The 22,595-nt window shown below is 37.8% G+C and overlaps 1 protein-coding gene across 1 annotated transcript in view; it reads right to left on the bottom strand.

The window, feature by feature from the left end:
• GFRA1 (GDNF family receptor alpha 1) overlaps positions 1–22,595 on the bottom strand; it is a 141,810-nt gene that overhangs the window by 4,240 nt on the left and 114,975 nt on the right. The window contains exon 8 of the mRNA XM_027692182.1: positions 514–570. Within this exon, the coding sequence (XP_027547983.1) occupies positions 514–570 (57 nt within the window). The remainder of the gene's footprint in view (positions 1–513; positions 571–22,595) is intronic.

The following is a 22,595-nucleotide window of genomic DNA, read 5'->3' as shown; positions in this document are numbered from 1 at the left end:
GTAATGCTTATGTCTGAGAGGGGCCTTTGAGGTCAGGCTGAGCAGACTACTCCAACAGCACTGGGAGTTTCATGTCTTGAGTCTGTCAATCTGTTCCCTGATGTATAAGCAACACATCTCCTGATATGAATATAATTTAATTCCCTAAATTGGTCATTTGTTTTAACCACAGAATGATGACCAGTTTGTTTCTGATTATTTGCTAAAACCCATCTGATCTTGCACTCCTGCAGATGACTAAACAAGTACACTTGCTAGGTGCAATGGTTATTATTATGGGATCTGACTACACGTGCACTGTACAGCTATTAAAATATAAAAGTCAGCAGAGGACACTTTGAGCCCAGTTCTGAACTTCTGAGTAAGGTTATTCTTTAATACATTATGGTATCCAAACATAACAAAACTGACAAGACAAATATGAGGTAACTCATGATAATCTTGACAGACTTGGAAATCTTATATTATGGAGAGACACCTGTGCTGTGAAATATATAGGATCAACACTCTTACCTCATTAAGACAGAGCTCTGTATCTACAGATTCATTGGATTTTCGCTTCTTCTGTGCCTATGAACAAATGCAGAATTTATTCCCTGTACAATTTATGCATACAGCAGCACAAAACACTTAGATAAATTCACATGGGCTGTCATACTCCTATAATTTCGACAGTGATTTGCACACGATTAACAAATGAACTCTCCAAATGTAACTGCATGTTTTCCAATAACATTCACATTCTCATTTGAATTTACAACAAAATTTCAAACAGTCAACTAAGGGTACTCAGTAATGACAATGATGAGTGTCATCAGCTGCAGAGAACATGTTATCTTCTGTGGTCCCTTAAAAATGGTGCTGGATGTTCATGAGAAGAAATGAAATATGACAGTTAATAATTACCATAATACCACTTCATATTAAAAAATAATCTATCATATGCCTCAGTTTTAGGAAAATATACAACATAGGAGTATTTTATCCTTAATGATTCTTTCAATTTTTCCAAGTATTACTATAAAAATAGAAATATGATTTTAATATATTTCATGGCTGCCAGAGAGCCTCTTCTATGACATTACAAAAAGAACATTTAGTGTCTTTTAACATATATACCTCTAAGTCAAATTGAACTGTTTGCTTATATTGTGTTTGCTGATTATCATACACAGAATATTAAACTAAGTGCAGGAATATTTTAGATGATCAAGAATTAAAAATATTAATCTGCTATAAATTCAGCCATGTCTTATGATGAACAACCATCTTTTGCTATTACTGTGTGCTCTCCACACTGACTCAAGTAAGAAACATTTCAGGTGGCATCATACAAAATGAAAGCAATAATGTGCACTCTGTCTAGTGTCAGAAGGTGTTTAATATTTCCAATATTTCAAGTGAACAGGACTGGGCTGGGCGCTTTCTGCTTTTCTACAGGAGCAAGACTAATCCCCGTGCTGTGGAAGATATTTTAAATAAATGGTGCTGTTAAATAAATGGTTGACTTAAGCACTTCAGTGATTCTCAATATCAGTTCTTTCTTTGTATATTCCAGAAACATAAACAGCACCCTTTTATAGGAGCTAACGGTGTTCAATGTAAGTCAAGTCTTGTAACAGAAGACCTGGGTTTACACACCGAAACTACTGACTGCACTGGACACATCTGATACTTCCACCTGGAAGCTCTGCTGGACTTGCATCTTATTTTCTGCAAGAAATGAAGATCTGAATCTCACTGTGTTGCATTCATTTTACACTGAAGAATCTCCCTGGTTTTGGCACTGATGGACTGGAAGTCATCACTAAAGTTGATGTGAGAAAGTGCTTGAGCATTCTGATTTTATGCCCTCAAAAAATTCATTTTCACATACAGCTATTTTATTTTATATCTGAGAGCCACTGGTTCTGCCAATGGACACAAAATAATCTTTGACCTAATTACTGATTTTAGAATTCAAATGAAGGAACTGAACTTCTCATTAGGAAACACATTCTCTGGTTTTAATGATACATAAATATATTAGAGACAACTGAAAAAGTGAAGCAGATGGGATTTAAGAGAAAGACAACTTAGCTATAGTAAGAATACATACTGTATATATGTTGATAGTTTTTATACATATGACAAAATAATAGCTCGATTCATTAACACACTCTGTAGAATTTCCTTTTTTCTACTAATTAGTACCATTAAAGTGGTTATGGTAAGCATAAATTTAACGGTCTAAATAGAAGAAGAAACCCCTAGAAGTAGAATTGCAACAAGAGGAAGCATCCCAGTAAAGCCTTCCTGCCGTGTTTGTAGTACTGGTTGCATTTGCACTGGTTAGGAAACTTCCTTTAAAATCAGCTGGGTAGATTTCAACTCCTACATGGCTGGGTCCAAGGAGAGGGGTAAAGAAGGAGAAATGAGATTTAAATCCTGATTTTCTGATGTCCTGAACACCCTGCCTTGAATTGGAATGTGAGGCTTCCGACAAAGCTTCAGATTCAGAGGCTCAGATCTTGACAGTGTTAACTCTAAGGATCATACAAGCTTCCTATATCTTGGTTTGTCATTCAGTGCTAAATTTCCTACTCCACACAAGTGTCTGTTCATTGGGAACACTGTGCTTTGCTGCTTATGCCTGCTTTGGATTCATAGCACTGTTTACACATGGTAGTTGGACTCAACACCGAAGTTAGAATTTATACTCCTTTTGTACTGCGTTTATCAAATGAGAAAAGATAGAAATATAATTATTTTGCTTATATGCAGTAAAGTGTTCCTTTACTTCATTCAGCCTGATAAACAATAGAGTGCAGCAGCTAACACATATTTACCTTTGAGAATACTATTTTAAGGGTAAAATCAACAGGTAGGAAAAAAATCACCGTAAAAGAAGCTTTTCAATCATTTTGATCAACATTCCCTAGCTTTCATCTGGAAGGTGATACTTCTCTGTATCCATGTACTTATTGTAGACATTGTAACATCAACAACACTTATTCAATGCATCTTCTATTATAACGACCTCCTCTCTTAGATTTGAAAAGCAATTTTAATAATCAGGTAGGCTTTTCTCTTATCAAAGCAGAAAGGACAGTATCTTCTATTTAAAAATACAGCAAAACTGCAACCTTTTTGGGGGGGGGAGGAAAAGGGAAAGAAAAAACTGTCATTTTGAGGCTGAGATGAGACATTATCTGCCAAGTTTCAAATTGGAAGAGTACATTTTTAGTGTTGAGTTATAAACCTTTAAAAATGGGTTATAATGGAAATACTGGCATAGGCTGCACTACTGTAATACAACAGTGCATCACTAAATCACAAGTTATGGGAAAAAAAACCCAAACCCACATGTTGAAGAGAGTGCTGTAGAAAGTGTATGTCCTTTACTTACAAACTTTCCTGCCCTGCTCTCAGGCAAAAACAACTCTACCTGTAGCAGAACTGCCCTATATGTGCTACACTAAGTGAAAAGCTTATCAGAAGCAAAAAGAAAAAAACATGGCTTGGAGGTTATGCTGACAGCCTTAGGGGAAATACATCCAGACTAGGAGACATGCATTTGAATAACAGAGGATATCCTCGGCTGTTGGATTATTTACTTTATAACATCTTCCATTATCTTAAAAAATTTAAACAATAGAAGTGACTGTCTATCACACACAGCTGCAGACAGTTCTGACAAGGAATATCTACATCACCAATAAATTTGGGAAATGAGTTGTACGCTATGCAAGATGCCAAAGATTCACGGCCAATCCCCAGTGCAGGTATCCTACTTGCCTAACAAGCAGGCAAGAAGGTACCTTCAAGGTTCTACAAGTACCTAACTCCACAGGAGTAAAACAGCACACACAAATGGCTAAGTTGCCTGTATTCAAACTTGTATTTTTTTTGAATTTTCATATAAAGCTGTTACCTGGTGACAAAAAGATCTGTGGGGATTCCATCATTAAATAAAAAAAAAACCAAGAAGTGCTGGGCTGATAATAATAATTAAAAAAACAGTGAAAGAAAATCAGCTTTAAGTGGCTAAGTGTACGGAAGGAGCTATGAGTTCTTTTCTACTGAGGTAAAACAGCATTTCCTAATGACTTATATACTGAGCTGTGACACGCCTCAGACTATAAAACAAAGTTACGTAAGATGAGCTGACACTCCAGCTTTGCAGGGAAGTATAATTCAGCAGTGTGAGCTACTCTGGTGAAGCTGCTTCCATATTGCCAACAGGCTTGAACTCACAGAAGCTTTTATATTTTGTAAAAACAAATACCTGCTTTTCCAGAGAATCTTCTCACTGTAGTAGCACAAGCAACAGATGATATTTAGAGATAACTGTATTCATGCACCTCCTGATGACTTCAGTACCCTGTCTGTTAGTCCCACACCAGCCTTGTTTTGGTCTTGCAATCTTTAGGTTTTAATATTAGAACTAAAATATTAAAATATTAATCTTTAGCTTTTAATATTAGAACTAAAATACTAAAATATTAGACTTGGTCAAGGGCTGGTAGAGAAACCAACTGCATGTCCAGAAAACAAAAAATCTCTCATGATGAGAGGGAAAATTTTACTTATTTCTTTCCTAGAAAGAAAGGTAAATCAGGACCAGCAGAAGAGCTAGTGGTTTTCTGAAAGGAGAAAGGAATATTGCTTATAGAGATGTTTCTCCTTCAGAAGACTCTGTGGACCTCTGTATTTCCTTCTGACCCCGATGCATCACAGATGAGTTAAATCATATGTCCTTGCTCATACACACCCTAACTAGTCTTCTCCTGCCCTGCACCTAATAACTATCATAGGATCCTCCTAAACCTAGTAACATTCTGCTTTCCATCCCCCAAATCCCTCTACCTCCATCCTTTGCATTCTATAGCCCTGAATTTATGCCCAGAAATGCTATCTTGTAATTATGCATCCAGCTTCTGCAAATCACAGCACTACATGGTTAATAAATGCATTAAACACTGCAGCAGTATCTCACCAGGAGTCTGTACACACATTTATAGCTTGTCATCCAGCAGTATTTTTATATATCCACTACAGTATGAATTTCTCTGTTACAGCAAGGAAAAGGTCTGACTGGGGATGGCTCCAAATGGAGGTGAGCTTTCATTTGGAGGGAGGGAAGGGAAGGAGAAGGACAACAGAATACACTGGATCTGAATACAAACAGGCACAGAGAGAGCATCCAAATTCAGAAACCAGTCTCTTTCCTTTGGTACACACTTTAAGTCTTATGTGCTTTATGGGAAGTATTGCTTAGATGTTACAGGGAGAGACAACAGAAGCATCATTATGACAGATATGTGCTTTGTAAGTTGTTTTTACAGCTGATTTTAATGAGAGTGCCTTTGTCCTCTCCTGAGATGCCTGGTTAGTTATGCCCATATTAACAAGCCTTTCTGAAGAAAAGGGACAAATCTCCCAGAATACATCCTTCAAATGACCAGCTTCTAAAGTAGCTATAACAAATGAGGGTGATTGTTCTTTTTGTTCTTCTCCTGTGTTGATTAGAGAGATTTACTATGCAACTAACCTGCTTTTCCAACAGGACGCAAACAATAAGCAGAGAAATACACAGACTGTAAGAATGCAATCATTTTAACTCTTCTGAACTCACTAAGTGGATGGTACATCTATCACAACTGTCAATAGTATTTTCTTATTAGCACAGTAGTACTATGCCACATTGGAGTATAATTACTCTCAACAGACAAGATGAGCAAAGTGTGGGTCAGAGCCACAGGCCACTAAAATAAGGATCCAATTAAGCACAGGGTAATTTTGAAACCCATATGATACAGTTAGAGTGGAAAGCTATTTAAGTTTATAAAAAATATCAGCTTTGCACAATCCTGTAACCAAGGAGTGAGATTTTTTTTTTTTTGCTTTTTTTTCTCTCTGCTGAATCAACCCTCAAGATACAAGCTCGGGGCATGAAATTATCAATCGTCACTCTGCATAAAAGCGCTACAGCTCTGTCGTGCCACTTTGTAGAGAGAAGAAAGTATCTTCTAAAAACAAAACACTGCTGGCACTATGTTCCAAAGCTACATAGATAACACCCAGCACAGTAAGAAGCAAATCACAAGTTTTTCAGCTGGGAGACATTAAATAAAGCAAACAAAGCATCCCCTTGTGCCCACATACGCAGTGGGAAAACACACACTAAGTTGGTTTTTTTTACTGCATTCCCTTTATCCTCCAACATTAATCAATTCTTGCTGTATTTGAGCACTTGAGCATGAGAAACAAGAAACAGAGGGCAACCTTAAAGCAGAGAAGTTTGTTTTCTGATCAGGACAGAGAAAAAGGGGTGGTGGGTCTCCAGAGATTATCTTCATGCCTTCCTCCATATTCAAAAGAAGTCTTCACCCCAGAGCAGTCTAGAGGACTCCTTTGGGAAGAGGGGCTGGAACAAATGTAGGTTCTTGTCTGCTAAAGCCAGCTTTCCAGCTCTTCAGTCAAGGAGGGAGCACTCCCAGTCTCTTCAGGACAGGGCCAGGTGGGCTAGGAACAGTGCCTTTTCCTCAGATCGAGGAGTAACAATGAATCAATTCAGCTCCGATTGTGTCCAACAGACACTGCAGACACTTGGGGCTCCTGACAGATGCAGATGGAAACACATGTAGCAGCAGACACTGCTTCAGAAATCTCAGAAATAGGCCTAAGAATTTGATTAAGTCTGATATGGATAAAGGAAAACTTTCTCCCTTCAACCTCTTTGATTTTCAACTTGTAAGAAAATCTGATTGGAGGGGGAAGAGCTGGGAGTAATCCTCCCAAAGGGAGCAAAAAAAAGTATGGAAAGAAGGAGAGATGACCTATATGTTATTAATTATTGCTGGACTATTCCCAGATCCTTATCTTAATAAACATGAGACCTCATTAAGCTTTATTTCTCACTGCACTTATATGGCTGGGACAACACGGCACAAAAATTGCCTGACAGCAATCTTGAAGGTTTTATAAAAAACAGATCCTATCAGAAACACCAAACTGATCAAATGGCTTACAAGGACCAGGCACAGAGATGTTCAAATATTTATTTCAAGCAATTAGTCTCCCGGTGAGCACAGCACAAAATATGACACCCAGCCAAGATAACTGAACTGACTTACCTTTCATGGCAGTATAGTAACTTGCTAACAACTTTGTTTTCATGTTTAGTCATTCATTTAGATGAGTAAAATGAATTTCTGTAGTCCCAGATTTTTGCTTCCTATTTTTAGGGGATATTATGCAATTCTCCTAATATGGTCTTTTTATGGATTTGCCACAAGCAAATATTTTTGCATTTAGAAGGGCAGAGCAGAAAACAGAATATTAAAAAGCACAGACAGAATAAGTTTTATTAGGTTAATATCTCAGTGGCGTGGGCTGTCTAGGTTGTTGGTTTTTTTCTCTAGTTATAAAACTAAAGAGCCATGTAATCCAAATTTGAGTTGTTTCGGATTTTATTATTAAAACACATTTCCCTAGTGATTCACCACAGCAATCAACCCAGTGCCATATACAGCACTTACAGGTAGCATCTGGCTGCTGCACACCGAACAGCATCTAAAGAAAAGCAGCAGGAACACAAAGCCATCCCAGTCCCAGTTAAAAGACATACTCAGCTTTTAATTTTGAACAAAGGTAAGTAATTGAAGAACTACAGATCCCACAACACTTCTCCAGGCTGGAGTATGTGCTGCTGCATGTCGGAATATGCAAACAAAGTTGTTCAGTTCGGCAGCAGGCGAAGTACCTGCCTCCGGTATTAGACTGGGCTCTGTGGGGCACTGGAGTGTGGTGTAAACACTGCTGAGCAGCTGTCAGCCACGGCTACTGGGGGACTAAAAGCAGCTCAGCCAGAACAGCACAGGCCTGCATTGTGCTAATGAGCCTTGAAAAGAGGCACTATGGTAATGTGGCTACAGGGCTCCTACATGGCAGCACACACCTCCAGGTGTGCCCTGGCAGGGAGCTGCTGGCTGGAGTGTGACTGCTCCATGCCAGGCAGCATTCACCGTGCCTGTTTCTTGCTGGAAAGCTCTCCTCCAGACTCAACAGTGTGTGGTGGGACTCTCCGCTAAGAAAAACTAGGGAGGCTCTGAAGCCCAAAGCAGAGTTGCAGGAAGGGAGCTCCGTGGGGATGCTCAGTGCAGTGGTTGGCCTCATGAGACTTCCAGCCCTGAGCTGTCAGAAGGTGGAAGAGATTAAGTAAACAAGGTCACATTGCCTCAGCACTCAGGCAGCAGGACCAGGGGTGCTGCTCTCTGGTTCTGCAGCTGGAAGGGATGATCAGGCAAGCATGCTTGAACACCAGCCTGCACGGGCCCTTGAGCGCTGAGCACTACAGGAAGCTTCCCTTTGTGCTACGCCAACCTTAAGCAACTGGTATTATTGCTGGTTTTTTGAGCACTGCATTCACTCATAAATTTTAAAAGGGAAGGGAAGAGAATGACCATGAACATCTAGTTTTCATTAAGTGGCTAAAAAATGTGCAAGACTTTCTATTAACAGTAGCTGTATGCATCTGTGTTATTGTGAGCACTGGCATGGTGACGCACAGAAAAACAACACAGAAAGCCTTAGAAGGGTTTTGAAAACACTTCAGATAACAAGTGACTTTGCTGCAATTACAGAGGCAAAAGCAAAGGCTACAGTAAAGCAACCCTGCACAGAAAGGTAGAAGAAACCAGCCACTTAGTGAGCACCCACCACACAGCCACGCCCTCCTTGCCTCAGTTTTGTTTGCACATTTCAAGCCCAGTGTATTAATTTCCATACAACCTCAGTTCTGTGGTGATGTACCCAAGTCCCACTAAATCCCAGCATGATTTATAGACCAGTTCTTTTCTTTTAAAGTAATCCAATTTTGAACAGTTTTGATTTGGATTAATTTATGAATTTTTCATTTTTGGCACAATCTGCTCTCCAGAAGCGCCACTGCAATAAAATTTTAAAGCATTTTCTCCCTTCTCTAATCCTGTAGCTGAATTTTGCAGGTGCACAGATGTATCCTCAGAACTGGCAGGGCTGAAATTTTACTAAACTTGCTGTAATACTTGCCTCAGTTCCTTTCTAGCACTGAAAATACCATTCAGAATAAAAATATAGAAAACATTTTTTAAAATAATGTAAACAAATTTACCAAGGTGATTCTATTAAAAAAAAGAGTAAAAAACAGGTTATGGTATACTGTGGCTTTGACAGGCAGGTATTCCTCAAGAATTCAGACAGAACCACACATATAACAACAAAATTTTCACCCAAATAATTAATCTTTTGAATTTTTTTTTAATGTGAAAGGTAAGACTTCAACTTTAAGCATAGCTGCTAGCAATGTCTATGATAGTCTATTTTTATTTTCATTAGAATATATGCCTTCAAAATTTTCTAGAAAGGTATTCAAATTCAATGCTATCATTCCTGTTTATTAAATTCTGATGGCATTTTAATTTCTAAAAGTGAATTATTATCATACAATTTGGATTACTGGCATTTTATTTTCTAACACAAGCATATTTTTCAACAGATTTAAGTCATGACAGGAAAAAAATAAACATCTAATTGGTTGTGTCCACAGATCTCCATTAGCTAAGCTAGACCTTGGTTTGTCCTGTCAGCTTCCTAAACATTATTAAAAGGCCCTTGCAGAATGGATCTTAAAACTCAATACTTTTGAGAGACTTTGATGTAGCATCCTACATTCATTCTTCCCCTGCTGAGGTGAGTGAAGGAGAGAAAAATCATTCCCTCTCAGAAATACTAGCAGTGAAACCCTGACACTAATTCTCTTTAATGGGCTGTACTATAGTGGACTATACTTTAATGGATGGTATTGTAGTGGCCTTCCGCATATCCATTATTTACACATGAAGGATGCTCTCACACACAACAGTTACACTGTAATTAATGAAGCTATTCAAATAAGCAGAGAAACTCTTGTGTAAGAGGAGTCTGCAGAATCTTGACCTTATTAGAAAGGTGCCTTATTCTTTACTGCCCTGATCCCACCACACCAACCGGAATTCTTCCATTTGCCAGGCAGCAGCAACCAAAAATCAAAAGTATCTTCCTACTATCATCTGCATATATGGCTTCAATTTGAACTCAGTAAGAAGTATGTTTCCGTCACTGAAACGATTTCTTAGACACAAGAAGGTACTTTGAATGTTGCATGTTTAACAATTATAACCGTATTAAAACAAAACTGAGCCTATAATAACCAGATTATGCAAATAATTACCAGATTATGCAAAACTACATTTGCAGGATATAATCCTGCTTTGTTTCATCCCACAAGTCATTCACAGAAGGACAGAAGGCTTAAATTTATGTTTACATTTAATAAGTCAGAAAATAAAAACAGATGAATGCTAATAATGTCAGTAATGGAGATCAAAAACATCTCTTTGGGTATATTTTGTTACGTTTCCATACTAAACTAGAAGAAGCTTTAGAAGATTTATTTTGACTAGTTTGCCTATTTTTGAAGTATTATGTTGTGGTAGACTGGATAGTTCAGGGGATTATTAATGGGATATACAGCCTTAAATTCCAAGGTAGCTAGTTTAATCTAGCTCAGGTCAATACTGACAACTATTCTGTAGTATTTTTGAAATGAGGAGGTGGTTCTGAAGCACTTCTTCTCTTAAGAGGACAGGTTCAATGCACAAAAGTGGCACTAATTTGCACCTCAGACAGTGCACTTCATCAAAGAGACTGAGGAATTAATAGGATATAGGTTTATAATGTCGCAAAGCACTCAGGATGTCTCCCTATGCCCTTCACTTTCCTTTCTGCAAGACGAGCTGCTCTGTTAAAAAGGGGCAGTCTTCTTCCATCCTCGGATTTTTCTAAATCTATGGTAAACCCTACGATAAAAATCTTGAAGGTGCCCTATGCTACCAAATTTTAACATCCTTTAGTGGGACTCAAGAGAGAGATTAGAAGGTTTCACCTAGGAAAACCATCTTAAGAGTGCTATCTGAAGAGAATCTTGATTGATGATGGCTGGCAGCAAATATTTCCCTGAGTGCATAATTGTTTGATTAATAGTTCTGGACCAAGCTGAAGCAAGTAGAAAACAGATAAAGTGAGGGGTGTTTTTTGTGATCTACCTCCTCAGATGCATCTAATACTCACAACCACCAACTCTGTCTTATTAGCAAGTTTCAGTGTCAATACATTGCCATCAAGTATCCAGAGAGGAAGCATTAAAAAATAAATACATCTGGGTGTGCATCAACTATAGCAGCAATATGGCTTCTTGTATGACTCCCACCTACAGTCCAGTGGACCAGTGGGTGGAAAGTTAGAACAAACACAGCACGACTAGAGATGAGGGATAGGAGCAATGCAGACCATGTCTACTGTATATTAACATATGTTATTGTATATTGACACCAGCACTGATACTGTATTAGTGAGCATTACTGACATACTGAGCTGTCCCAGGCAGAAGTGAATTTAATGGGTTTAAGAGATGCTTTGCTCAGTGGCCAAAACGTGCTTAGCCTCTCTAGTGTCTGAGAACAGCATCTTTAAAAGGGATTTAGGATATCACTGGGCTGCTCACATTCGGTGGCCACATGAACAGCGTGGGATATCACACTTCTGATGTGCTGTGCACAGATGAATGTAACTGCACTCCAACAGGCTTTGTACATAACAAAGGGCAGCAGATGATGAATGAGGACTTGCAGAGCACATATGAGCAGATGCGTCTCACTGGCTGGAGATTATGTGGAGCTGCAGCTTTGCCAGTTGCTCTCGTTAAATGTCCATGGAACACCAGAGTCCAGTCCCCTGTTACACTGACATAAGCCAGCACAACTTGTATTTTAAGGGCTGTCCCTGTGACATGGACTCAGTTCAGCTCCCAGAGTGCAGAGCTCTCTCTCTCACTAAGGGCACTTACCAAAGAGCTGTTTGCTACTAAATATAACATGAGCCACAAGCCTGAAGGTGAAAAGCCTCTGCCTAATTAATTATTCCTAAGTATGCTCATTAAGCTGTTCTCTGGGTATAGACAGAGTGTGTTTTCGATCTAAACCTGTTTAGCTGTGCCTATGACAATCTGAATTTCTGCTCTGCAAATAACCATGACTGAGTCCTTAGGAATAATCAGGAAATCTTAATCAAAAGTAACAGGGGTTGGGCAAACCCTGGATGAGAGCAGGATTCTGCAAACAGTTGCAAGAATTTATTAAAGTTCAAAATAATGATGAAAAAAGGACAATTTTTTTCTTCTGAATTTGCATTTGGCTTCTGAAATTGTACACAAGCAGTTAGGTCCCTGCAGAAAAGACACCTAAATTTGCCCTCAGAACCAGACCATTATGGTGTACATGAGACCAAAACAACATCAAAATCATTATGCAGCAATCTTCAAGAATTGAACTCAGATACGTGCAACTGTTAATACACTACTTTTCCTAGAGGAGGGCAAGCCATTGTAAAAAACATACTGTTCATCGGAAAAGATCTGATCAAAACACTTTTCTACATTTGTGCAGATACAAATTTAAGATTTTCATAGATACTTGTAACTGCTTTGCTTTCATCTGGGCACACCTAATTTATATGCCCATTTATCCAACTCTCTGCATAAATTAGGTACTTAGGACTGCACATAGCTATTTAGAGCCTACCTGGTACATATCTTACCTGCCACATACATAAAAAATTTGAATGCATACATTAAAAATCTGAGCATTAATTTAGAACATCCAAATGTTTAGGTGAATGTGGTAATTCATATCTAGTCTTGAATCAGAGGCTACTTGAGCCTTCTGAAAATGTCAAACTGGAAAAATATAGCACCATGTAATGCAGTATTTAGTAAATTACCACCCTGAATACCTAATTCTGTTTTAAGAAAGACATGAGGGAGGATAATCCTCTAATTCTTTAGGAGACATGCTGAATGAACCTATGAAAAACAGGTTACACATTGCATTATACACATCAGTCTGTTTACTTGTGACTCACGAAAAGAGCTAAGCACGCAGGAGGGCTTAACCTGAGGTGGGATTATTAGGCCAAGTCCACTGATTAGAAATAGGATTTGGTATGCAATAGTTAGGCTCTCCTCCAAAGTACAGACTAAAATAAACATTTTGAACTCCTATTGATTTGGAAGGCAGGGAACTGAAATGGGTGACAGTGTCTCATGTTCTGGAACTCAACAGCAAAGTGAAAAATGCTGTAGAGAAGGTGGTTTGAGGGCAGCATAAGAGATCAATTATTCAGGTAAAACAGCTGATTAGGAGTCATAGGGATAAAGAGTAAACAGAAAATAAAGGGTGTGATTTATCCACAGTATTTGTTTACTGATGTACAGTGAAGACTATAAAATGAGCAGACAGAGTAAAAGCAGCACAAAAACATATTTATGTTTGGATGTTTTGTTATCATTAATGGATGGGGTTTTTTAAGAGTATAGATTAGACAATTTGGTTAAAAGATTGAATTTCGTTTTCTGTCCAATAAACTTGGTTTGATTACTTGAAAAACCTATGAATGCTATGGAAAAGGTTCCAAATTTTAGCTCTTCAACAATGTGCTATTTGTGCAGCTACGCTGCCTTGTCAGCAATGTATGGTTTAGAATGATTACTTACTATTGTTTTCTAATTTCCACTGGGTTTTTCTATATTTCATTTGCTGGTAGTAACAAGGAACAAGCTATTCCTAAAAAAACTTCTTTATTATTCCTGAAGTACTTCTGATCATATCTGCCACACAGTAACTGCAATCTGGGTAGTTTATTTTTTAAGAATGTTAGTTTCTGGGTTACATAGAAATATCAAAGAATGATGTGCATATATGTACAGGGTAATGGATAATTACAATGTACACTTAAAGATAATTGCAACGTACACAACTCTGGAGTTATTCCATTTTTACAAGTCTATAAACAAAAGCAGAATTTGATTAGGTTGTGTGATTGCCTCTTTAAACTCAAATGACTTTATGTGCGTAAACATACTTCAGGTACTTGGGTTTGCTGCTGGCAGAGGAAGGCAATGTATCCTCTTTAATCAAGGATAAGGAAGCAGGGTTGTTTCAGACATTTCACCCAAACTGAATGCAGACTTACTCCAATCTCAATTGCACCCCAGCCCACTCAGTGGCCACAACCCCCAGCCCCATTTGCCCTTCCTCACTTTAACTTCTAAGGAAGCCAAACCAGTGATCACATGGTGACTACTCCTGGACCATGCAGGCTCAACAGCCTTTCAGTTCAGTTTTGTGCAGGCTTTTTTCCCCCCATGAATCTGCATTTAGCCATTAAACCATTAGAGGGAATATAGAAAAAATAATGTAGATATATTTCATAGCCGATTAAGTCTACGAGGCAATTGAGTACCCAAACATTATGGAACGGATCTGCAAGATGAAAGGACAAAAAAACCCCACAAAACAAACCAAAACAAACACACACACACACAAAATCCCAACCAAAAAAACCCACAAACCAACCAAAAAAAAAAACCAAACCAAACCAACCAAACCAAAAAACCCCCACATCCCCAAAAAACCCACCCAACAAACAGATGGGGAAAAGATCTAATAAAGACTAATGGCTAACTGGAAGTGAGTTTTCAGAGATGGTACAGATATTCCAGTAAACTGAGACTAACAGTCCATCAACTCACCTCACATAAATAGGTAGAACTAGTCTTGGTTATCACTTCCCTAAGAGGATCTTTCCTCCATGATAAAACAGGGTATTTCTTGAATTATTATTATTTCCAGTAGGAAGGGTTTCCAAGAGTATAGGAAGGTGTTTTAAAAGGATCTTTGTGTTTAGAGCTGCTATCTGCGTACAAGTTTAAGGGAATCTATCTCTCTAAAAGCAGTGTGATTTCCTTTGCTGGTACTGTGGAGATGTTTAGACCTCCAGAGGAAAGGTTGCAGTTCTGGGCCAGGGAAAGTAGTGTTGTCATGAGGCTGAGCGTAAGAGGATGAACAAAACTGCCCCATCCGCTTCCACAATGGGTATGTTCTGCAAGATGCATAAAAGGAGAGAATTTGGTAAATGTATTTGAGCCCATTTTCATCCCGTGGGTAGCATCAGGTTATCCTGTCTGTTTTTCTGAGGACTGGAGTGCTCAAATTCATACACCTTCCTCAAATCCTTTCACTCCACTATGATATTCATAATGATTCAGCTAAAACCAGCAACAAAGCAATCCGAACACTTGGAAAAATTAAGAAATAGACAATTAAACATGTGCACAAGGCTCCTAAGGCTTGTACAGAACTCTACTGGCCTGATAACTGCTCAGGATGTACAACAGGGCAGTAGCTTCTGCCCACTACTCAATTCTTACCTTCTTTAAAATTAGTTGGGGCTGAAAATAAATCAGAGCTGTGAGTGTAAGACAGGGAACTTTAATCAACACTTCTCTGTAGCAACAGACAAAATACCATCAATACTTGTCCCAAACAACAGCACAGGTTTGCTGTGCTTTAGGAAACAGATAGCTAATCTATGGAAACAACCTGCCCTTCATTAAGAAGCACAAAGGTGTCCAGTAGTGTCTGCAACAAGCAGACTGCAGGAGCCATCAAGGGTAACAATAAATGAGAGAATTATAGCACAATGTGAATGCAGTAGTCATCTGTGAGCTCTTCTCTACCCACTCACACACCCAAGGATTCATAAAAATACTAGGGAACAACTGTCTTGGGAAAATACCCTGAGGCAGACAGCCCCACAACCCTACTGCCAGGATCAACGACCATTTCGCCAATCTCTGGGTTCAGGGAACACAACTAGAGACGAGGCAAACCTCATGACCCTGCACCAGGACTGTGCAGAACTCATCAGGGTCCCTCTCTGGGAGCAAGCCTTCTCCTCAACAGAACAAGGAGGTTGTGCAACACTGCTCCCCTCAATTCTCACCCCCTCTCTCTACAAGATGGAGAAGGCAGGTAATTCATAAAACAGTATAATCTGTGATTAAAATGCTTTACTATCCAGAATTATTTAGCTGCCACACTGTCATTTGTCTTAAACTGTCACAGTACAAAACAAACCCATCAATACTACTTCAATAACAGTGGTTAAAAGTACATTTCAATTATAAAAGTCTTATTAAATCCTTCTGCTTGCCTAGCAAATAACAACCCCTTGCAAAGATGGCAGAACTGATAAAGATTTTATTTGTTAAACTTTGATCTATTCTGGCACTGCCGAGCTATTTTCATACCTTAGAAAGAAACATCTCTCTATTGACAACTGGATTAATTATCTGAGATAGCACTAGTCTTTTACTTTGGTATTCCTCGTGTATCTCTATGGATATACTTTTTTGAGGATAACCTAACGCATTAGCATAGTTTATAATAATAAAATATTCATTGTTTCTAGAGAACTGAAATACACTATGTGGTTTTTAGAATAAATAAAGGCTATGTGATGATAGGTGCATTGAAGTTAACAGCAATTCACTGGGTTTTTAAGGCAAAGAGTACCATGTTGAGTCTGTGGAATAGCTAGAATGATGGGATTCCAGTGTATAATAAGGACTTCTTGAAAGCTATTCCAGTTAAGATAAGAAAGTACTAAAGATTTCAAGGATTCTGTTCTTGATTTTTGTTCCATTAAAAACCTGATGGCACAATTGATTTTGCCTACACTTGCTTTGCAACAGGGTCAGCCTGCTGACATAACCAGAGCTACTTTCGCTTGAACAAGTACAAATGGAAGGAGAGTCATGACTAAAACCTAATATTTGCTAATAGCAAACAATATGTCTTAAACAAAGCACTTTGTCAGGTCCCATAAACGCACAATATATTATGAACTAAACTTGCAAAGACAATACGATTAAACGTGTACCATTGCAATGCAATGACCTAGAATTTTTATTGGTAGTAGTTATGTCTTAAAATTAATTTATAATACTGTACTCCATTTTATGGCTGTTTTTTGCAGACTATAGTGAGCTATCTGTTTTAAAAGGGAAATACATGATGGACTAGGTATTTGATTGAGAATAAAAGTTGGCTGACATTAGGAATATATTTAATATGATGAAGAACCATATAAAGTAAATACCAAGGACTATGAATAGTTCAATTTGGCTTATCTGATGTGATCCAATTTTCTGATTCTGGTTTATTCTAGCACTTTGTATTTTTGTGGGTATTCTTATAAGAGGATACTCACGTGAAATGTAGAAACAACTGTGGCTTAGGGGAACACTGAAAATGGTTTTAGTAGCATTAATTTGCAAAATTCTTTCTGAGGATAAGAACTATAATCTGTCCATAGAAAATTAAATTTTCTGTAAAGGTGTGTAGTACATTCTAATAAAGCTATATTTTTGTAAGTCATTAAATTGGTTTTTAGTAACCTCATACTCATTTTCAATTGAACAATTATTAAACTATAAAACAAAATTGCATGATTCCTAAAACTGTAGTCTAGAGTTTTACAGTTTGCTATAAAGTGCTGTATTATTATAATGCACTTAAGATGCTCAGACTAGTAAATTATTTTTTTTCAAATGAACCATAAAATATTTTATCATTGATGAAATAATTCTAAAGTATTATGCTCTCCAGCAGTATACATGCACAATATTTTGGTCTAATGAAAAGAATTCTAATCAAAAAAACACAATTTAAACTGTAGTTCTAATAGGCAAAACAAACCATTTCACTGTCTTTCAGTAAGAGAAGTTTATTACACCCAACTTCCAACATAAAAAATGTTTCACCCGAGTATCAATCACAACATATAAAGTCCACTCTTACAGAGAGCTCTACATGCCAAAGAGACTGAGCGTTAAGCAGTGCACATCTGTGTAGCTCTGGTGATAACAATGGAGATATGATGACTTACACTGTTGTAAAGTTTTAGCCTGTATTTTACTCCACAAATCATGACTGATCTTTTAAGTGGGCCTGATGTTCAGTTTTTAAGTTCAACCAAGTCTGGTAAATGAGAACAATTTTCTACTGACTACTGATGTCAGATGTCTCATAGCAACGCTGACACTAATATGATCCATCTGAGCCTACAGGGTATGATACTTGGCTACATTCTCAAACTGTTCCTCTGATGATCAAAAGCGAAGAAAAAGACTCTCCGTACTAAGAAATTAATCAGCTTTAGGAATCACATCTTTAACTTCAGCAGGATTTCAACAAGCTTGAAAACAATCTATTGTGTGTGGTCCTGATGTTCTTTGGCAAAGATGGGGAAAAACCCAAGCGCAGCCTTGCTTGGAGTGGGAACATCTACATGATCATACCAGTAATACATATGTATGTAGGTATACATATGTTCACTGCAAACCAGCCTTTTGGCACTGAGATCCACTGTTTCCACAGTAATACAGGTGGACTGCAGCTAAATTCCTGCCTAAGAATACCAAGATTTTCATAACATGTCTCTCACTCATGGTCCCCTCACCTTCTCTGGATCTGCTACACAGGTGCAAGTCATGCAGTAAATGAACATATTTTCAGGGAATTGTATACATCCACACTTTTGGAGGACCCACTCTAGCATGGTGCTGAAGAAAACAAGGATTAACTTCACTGAAATCAATGTCAATGAAATCAAGGGACAAAGCAGTATCTGTTGTGGAAAAACGGAATTTCATTTAGTGCTCCCCCAATTAGAAGTGTAAGATTAAAGAAGAAACTCCAAATTATCCCTGGCTGTCAGGTTCTAATCTGAACATTCAAACACTCAAGATTTCTTTAGGTACAGGAGAATTGCCACTAAAGCAAATTAAAGGCACTGCTTTTTCAGAAGAAAAGCTGTCAATAGGTGTTCTCTAAATCACTTGTACCAGCTGGCTGACCCCATTATGTCAGCTAATCCTGAAAATACAGGAGGTAAATTTAAAGCTTTTCATATGAACTGTTTAGTCGATTTTCATTTTTTGTTTGTTTTGGCACAGCATTGAAAGTGTTATATTGCTGTCCATCTTTTACCCCAGTCTATAACTTTCTGTGTAGTTGTAATGCCCAGAGGAAGAGGGGCATGACTTTTCCAAGGGACAGAGCAGGCAGGATATTTGAGAGCATAGTGCTTGTCTATCACAGAAAAGAAAAAGAAAGATCACAGGCTGTGTGAAAGGATGGAGGAAAGAGGGTGCCAGGCATATGGGCGACTTAATACTGGTGCTCAGGGGACAAAACAAGTTCCCTTTGTCCCTACTCCAGTGCACCATCTCAGCAGTTGTACTATTCCCTCATCAACAGCACACCTACATCTGCCTGTGTTTCCTGCTTATGTTCACCCACCACCCAATTACCAGCTCATGAAGATCCATACCTGCTGTGCCTTGATCCTCAGAATGCTACACTGAAGCTTTTAACCCTCTCCAAACACCTACATAATGCTTTATAATAATAATATTTAGCACATGAGAAGGTACATTAAATAATTACAGATGGTACTTAAACCACCAGATTAGCAGATCCTCGCACAGTGCTGAAGATCTGCAACACAGATCTACAAGGGAAAAGCACAGTCGTTTTCAGTCTGAGTCATATTTAAGTCCTGCTCTCCTCAGCAGACTGTGAACTCCCTCTCCTGTTTTTGTCTTAAGACTCTCCATCATACATATTTTTTTTAAATCCCAAGTATTATGTGAATTTGTGGGAGAACAGCTTGCCATATGACCCACATCTGTTATAAATACCCACTAATCTTACACACAAATAGAAAGAATTGACGCATTTAAGTATCTACATTTCTCTTTTCCTTTGTTCCCACAAATTATTTGAGGTTTTCAATTAATATCTGATAGGTTTTAAATTTTGTTGCTGAGAGTAAACAAAATTTACATACTGGACTTGATTGAAAGTGCTTGCTTTCAGTCCATGTATGTCAATTACATGTGTCCATTGCTGTGGTCTTCAAAAGCACAAAACCCTTAAATTCTCTTTGAATGCTGAACTAATGTGGACTAAAGCAAGGCATTTATAATAAATGTGGGAAAACAAAGTACAGAGCAAGCTAGCGAGTTGATAGATTTCGATGCATAAACTTACTTAAAATGTCCTTAACCATCTTCTATCATTTTTGTCTTCTGCAAAATGTCCTCTGAAATATTATAGAAAACCCAGTATGGAAGTCTTGGTTTTTTATTTATCCCTGCAATGACCCAGGAATAAAGGGTCCAATCTAGTCTAATCTATCACTTGAGGTTTATTTCATTATCATCATTCAGGTCTATGTATCTCTCCTAAATGCAGAAGCAGCCTTTTTCTTGAAGAATACATGGTGTGAGTACACATCCAAACTCATTCTTTTGTCCCTTTCAAATAATCCAACATGATGGTTCAGGCAGTGGGGGTAGAACAAGAGACTGAAAGACCATAACCATTCTTTGACTGGCATACTGAATGCAAGTCATGACTAAAAATGAAGGATTAACATATATGTCAGTTAAACAGCAAACATTAGAGTGAAGCTATCAGAAAAAATATACTGTTGGCATTTACTTAATAAAATATGCCTGTATAAGATGCACACTGTTGGCATTCATCTCCTCTTTTGTTCACAATACTTTATACATTATTTTTCTGTAGAGCTGAGGATCCTTTGCAAGATGTCAAGCATCTCAAATATACTTTAATTGAGCATTTTGTATAAAACTAACTACTATTTACTCTCTGGGTTTAGCAAACTTTGTTAAAAGTCAGGTTTATAAGAGAGTTAATAGGATGCTTGACAAAATTAAGCATCTTCCTGGCAAAGATGGAGTGTTGATTTAATTTAGGGATAGAAGAAAGAGCATATTACACAATGCAAGCATATGTAAACATAAAGTAAGCATACAGCAGAAACAAACATTTTGCCGTATCAATTTGAAATAAGAAAATACTCCATAGTAAGAGAACTGCAAATTCTCATAGCAATGGTAAGTGGAAATGATGAACAACTTCTAAACAGCATCACTGAAACAAACATAATTTAAAAGTCCAGATCTTCAAAAGGTATTGGAAATAAATATTGAGTACAGGTAAACAAAGAGAATCTCATATTTTCTTTAAGCATTCACAACCCTTCCAATTCCCAGGTTTGCACTTGCAAAACATGGCACAGCGACAAAGTGATCAGTTCACCCTTCCTTTTCATACAATCATTTTGAACAAGTCAGAAAGAAATGTATCAAAAATTGCTCAGTCAGTGACGCTTCTGGCGAACTGGGTTAGTGCCCTGTATTTGAAAACCCTGGGAGGTTAAATTTGTTCATTTCTATGGCATATTTTTCTAATCAATCACTTCCTGCTCTTTCTTCCCTCACTGTATTTATTTCAATGGCAATTTATACTAATCAATCACTTCCTGCTCTTTCTTCCTTCACTGTATTTTTAAATCCACTACCTAGAATATGCAGCCTTGTAGCATCGCAGTGATCATCTCCTTATCCCCTCTTGGCCATTGTCTTTTTGTGTTGAGACTAATGCTTTTAATTCGTCTTTCCACAATGTTTAGGCTATACTGCCTTTTTGAAACCTTTCAGCTAAACTGCTAATTGCATAAAAAAACCCTTCACACTGCTTTTGGTCGCACTACTTCATGTTTTGAAAATACTACAAAGCATATTTTTCATGGGAGGAGAGCCTTGGAATGAATACCCTTCTCCAAATGTCATATGAATGCCTCACTTCTTTTGTAAAATTTACATTAAGGTTTAAGTATCACATTCAAAGTGGCACCATACTGTCCAAAAAACACAGGTTTCTTTTTTAAAAATTGTGGGCTTGTTTTGGCTCTATTCGTAAGTTGTTTTTTTAAAAAATACATTAAAATATTAGAGCTTTGTTCTTTGTGTTTCAGTTCTGACAGAAGGAAATAGCAGAGGAATGTTGTACTTCACAGGAATAAAACTGCTTGATTCACGTAACTTCAGTGACCTTTTAGTGCAGACTTATCTACAGTTTCTACAAAACAGCAGAGATTGTTTATTTGAAGGAAGCTGTTTTCCCTGCAGACCTTTACTTCTCGTGTCAAGTACATCAGGGGTACACTTGAAGTCACAGCACAGCTTTAAACCAGCGCTGATAAACTCATGTGGGATGTTACTTCAAACCACCAGAGCAACAGGAGGAAGGACAGGGAAGAATTTAATTCATTTTCAAAACAAAGGAACATCTATTTAGGCTTTAGGAACATTTGCAAATTGAAGTGAATCCAATGGGATTTGCGATGACTTGCCATTTCTTCAGTTCTTTATTTATTATGTGTATTTTGGTAGCATCTGGAGGCCTTGCTCTATAGGGGGCTGTACAAATACTGAAAGAAAATGTGATCTCTCCCATAAAACAAGTTTTTAATATAACATGAATTGAGTCAATAATATCCCATCAAGGTCTTGTTCTAAATGCAAGACATTCCAAGTTTCTGGTTTAAAAGGTTACAATTCTTTCAGTATATTCTATTTGGTCAAATAACTATTGCAAATATCAATATATACCTATAACTGTCTCTCTCAACAATAACTTACAAGGCTTAAATCATAATGAATGTACAGATATGAAAAACAAGGACCTAAACGCAGCACCATCTACCATTAACCCCTTTACTTTGTGACCACGAAATTTCCCTGATGTTCATTCATA

Source organism: Neopelma chrysocephalum, unplaced genomic scaffold (assembly GCF_003984885.1).
Source record: "Neopelma chrysocephalum unplaced genomic scaffold, ASM398488v2 Primary Assembly neopelma1_85, whole genome shotgun sequence".
In the NCBI taxonomy this organism is placed as follows: Eukaryota; Metazoa; Chordata; class Aves; order Passeriformes; family Pipridae; genus Neopelma; species Neopelma chrysocephalum.
The sequence above is the reverse complement of the archived record's forward strand: the minus strand, read 5'-3'. Positions and strand labels throughout refer to the sequence as shown.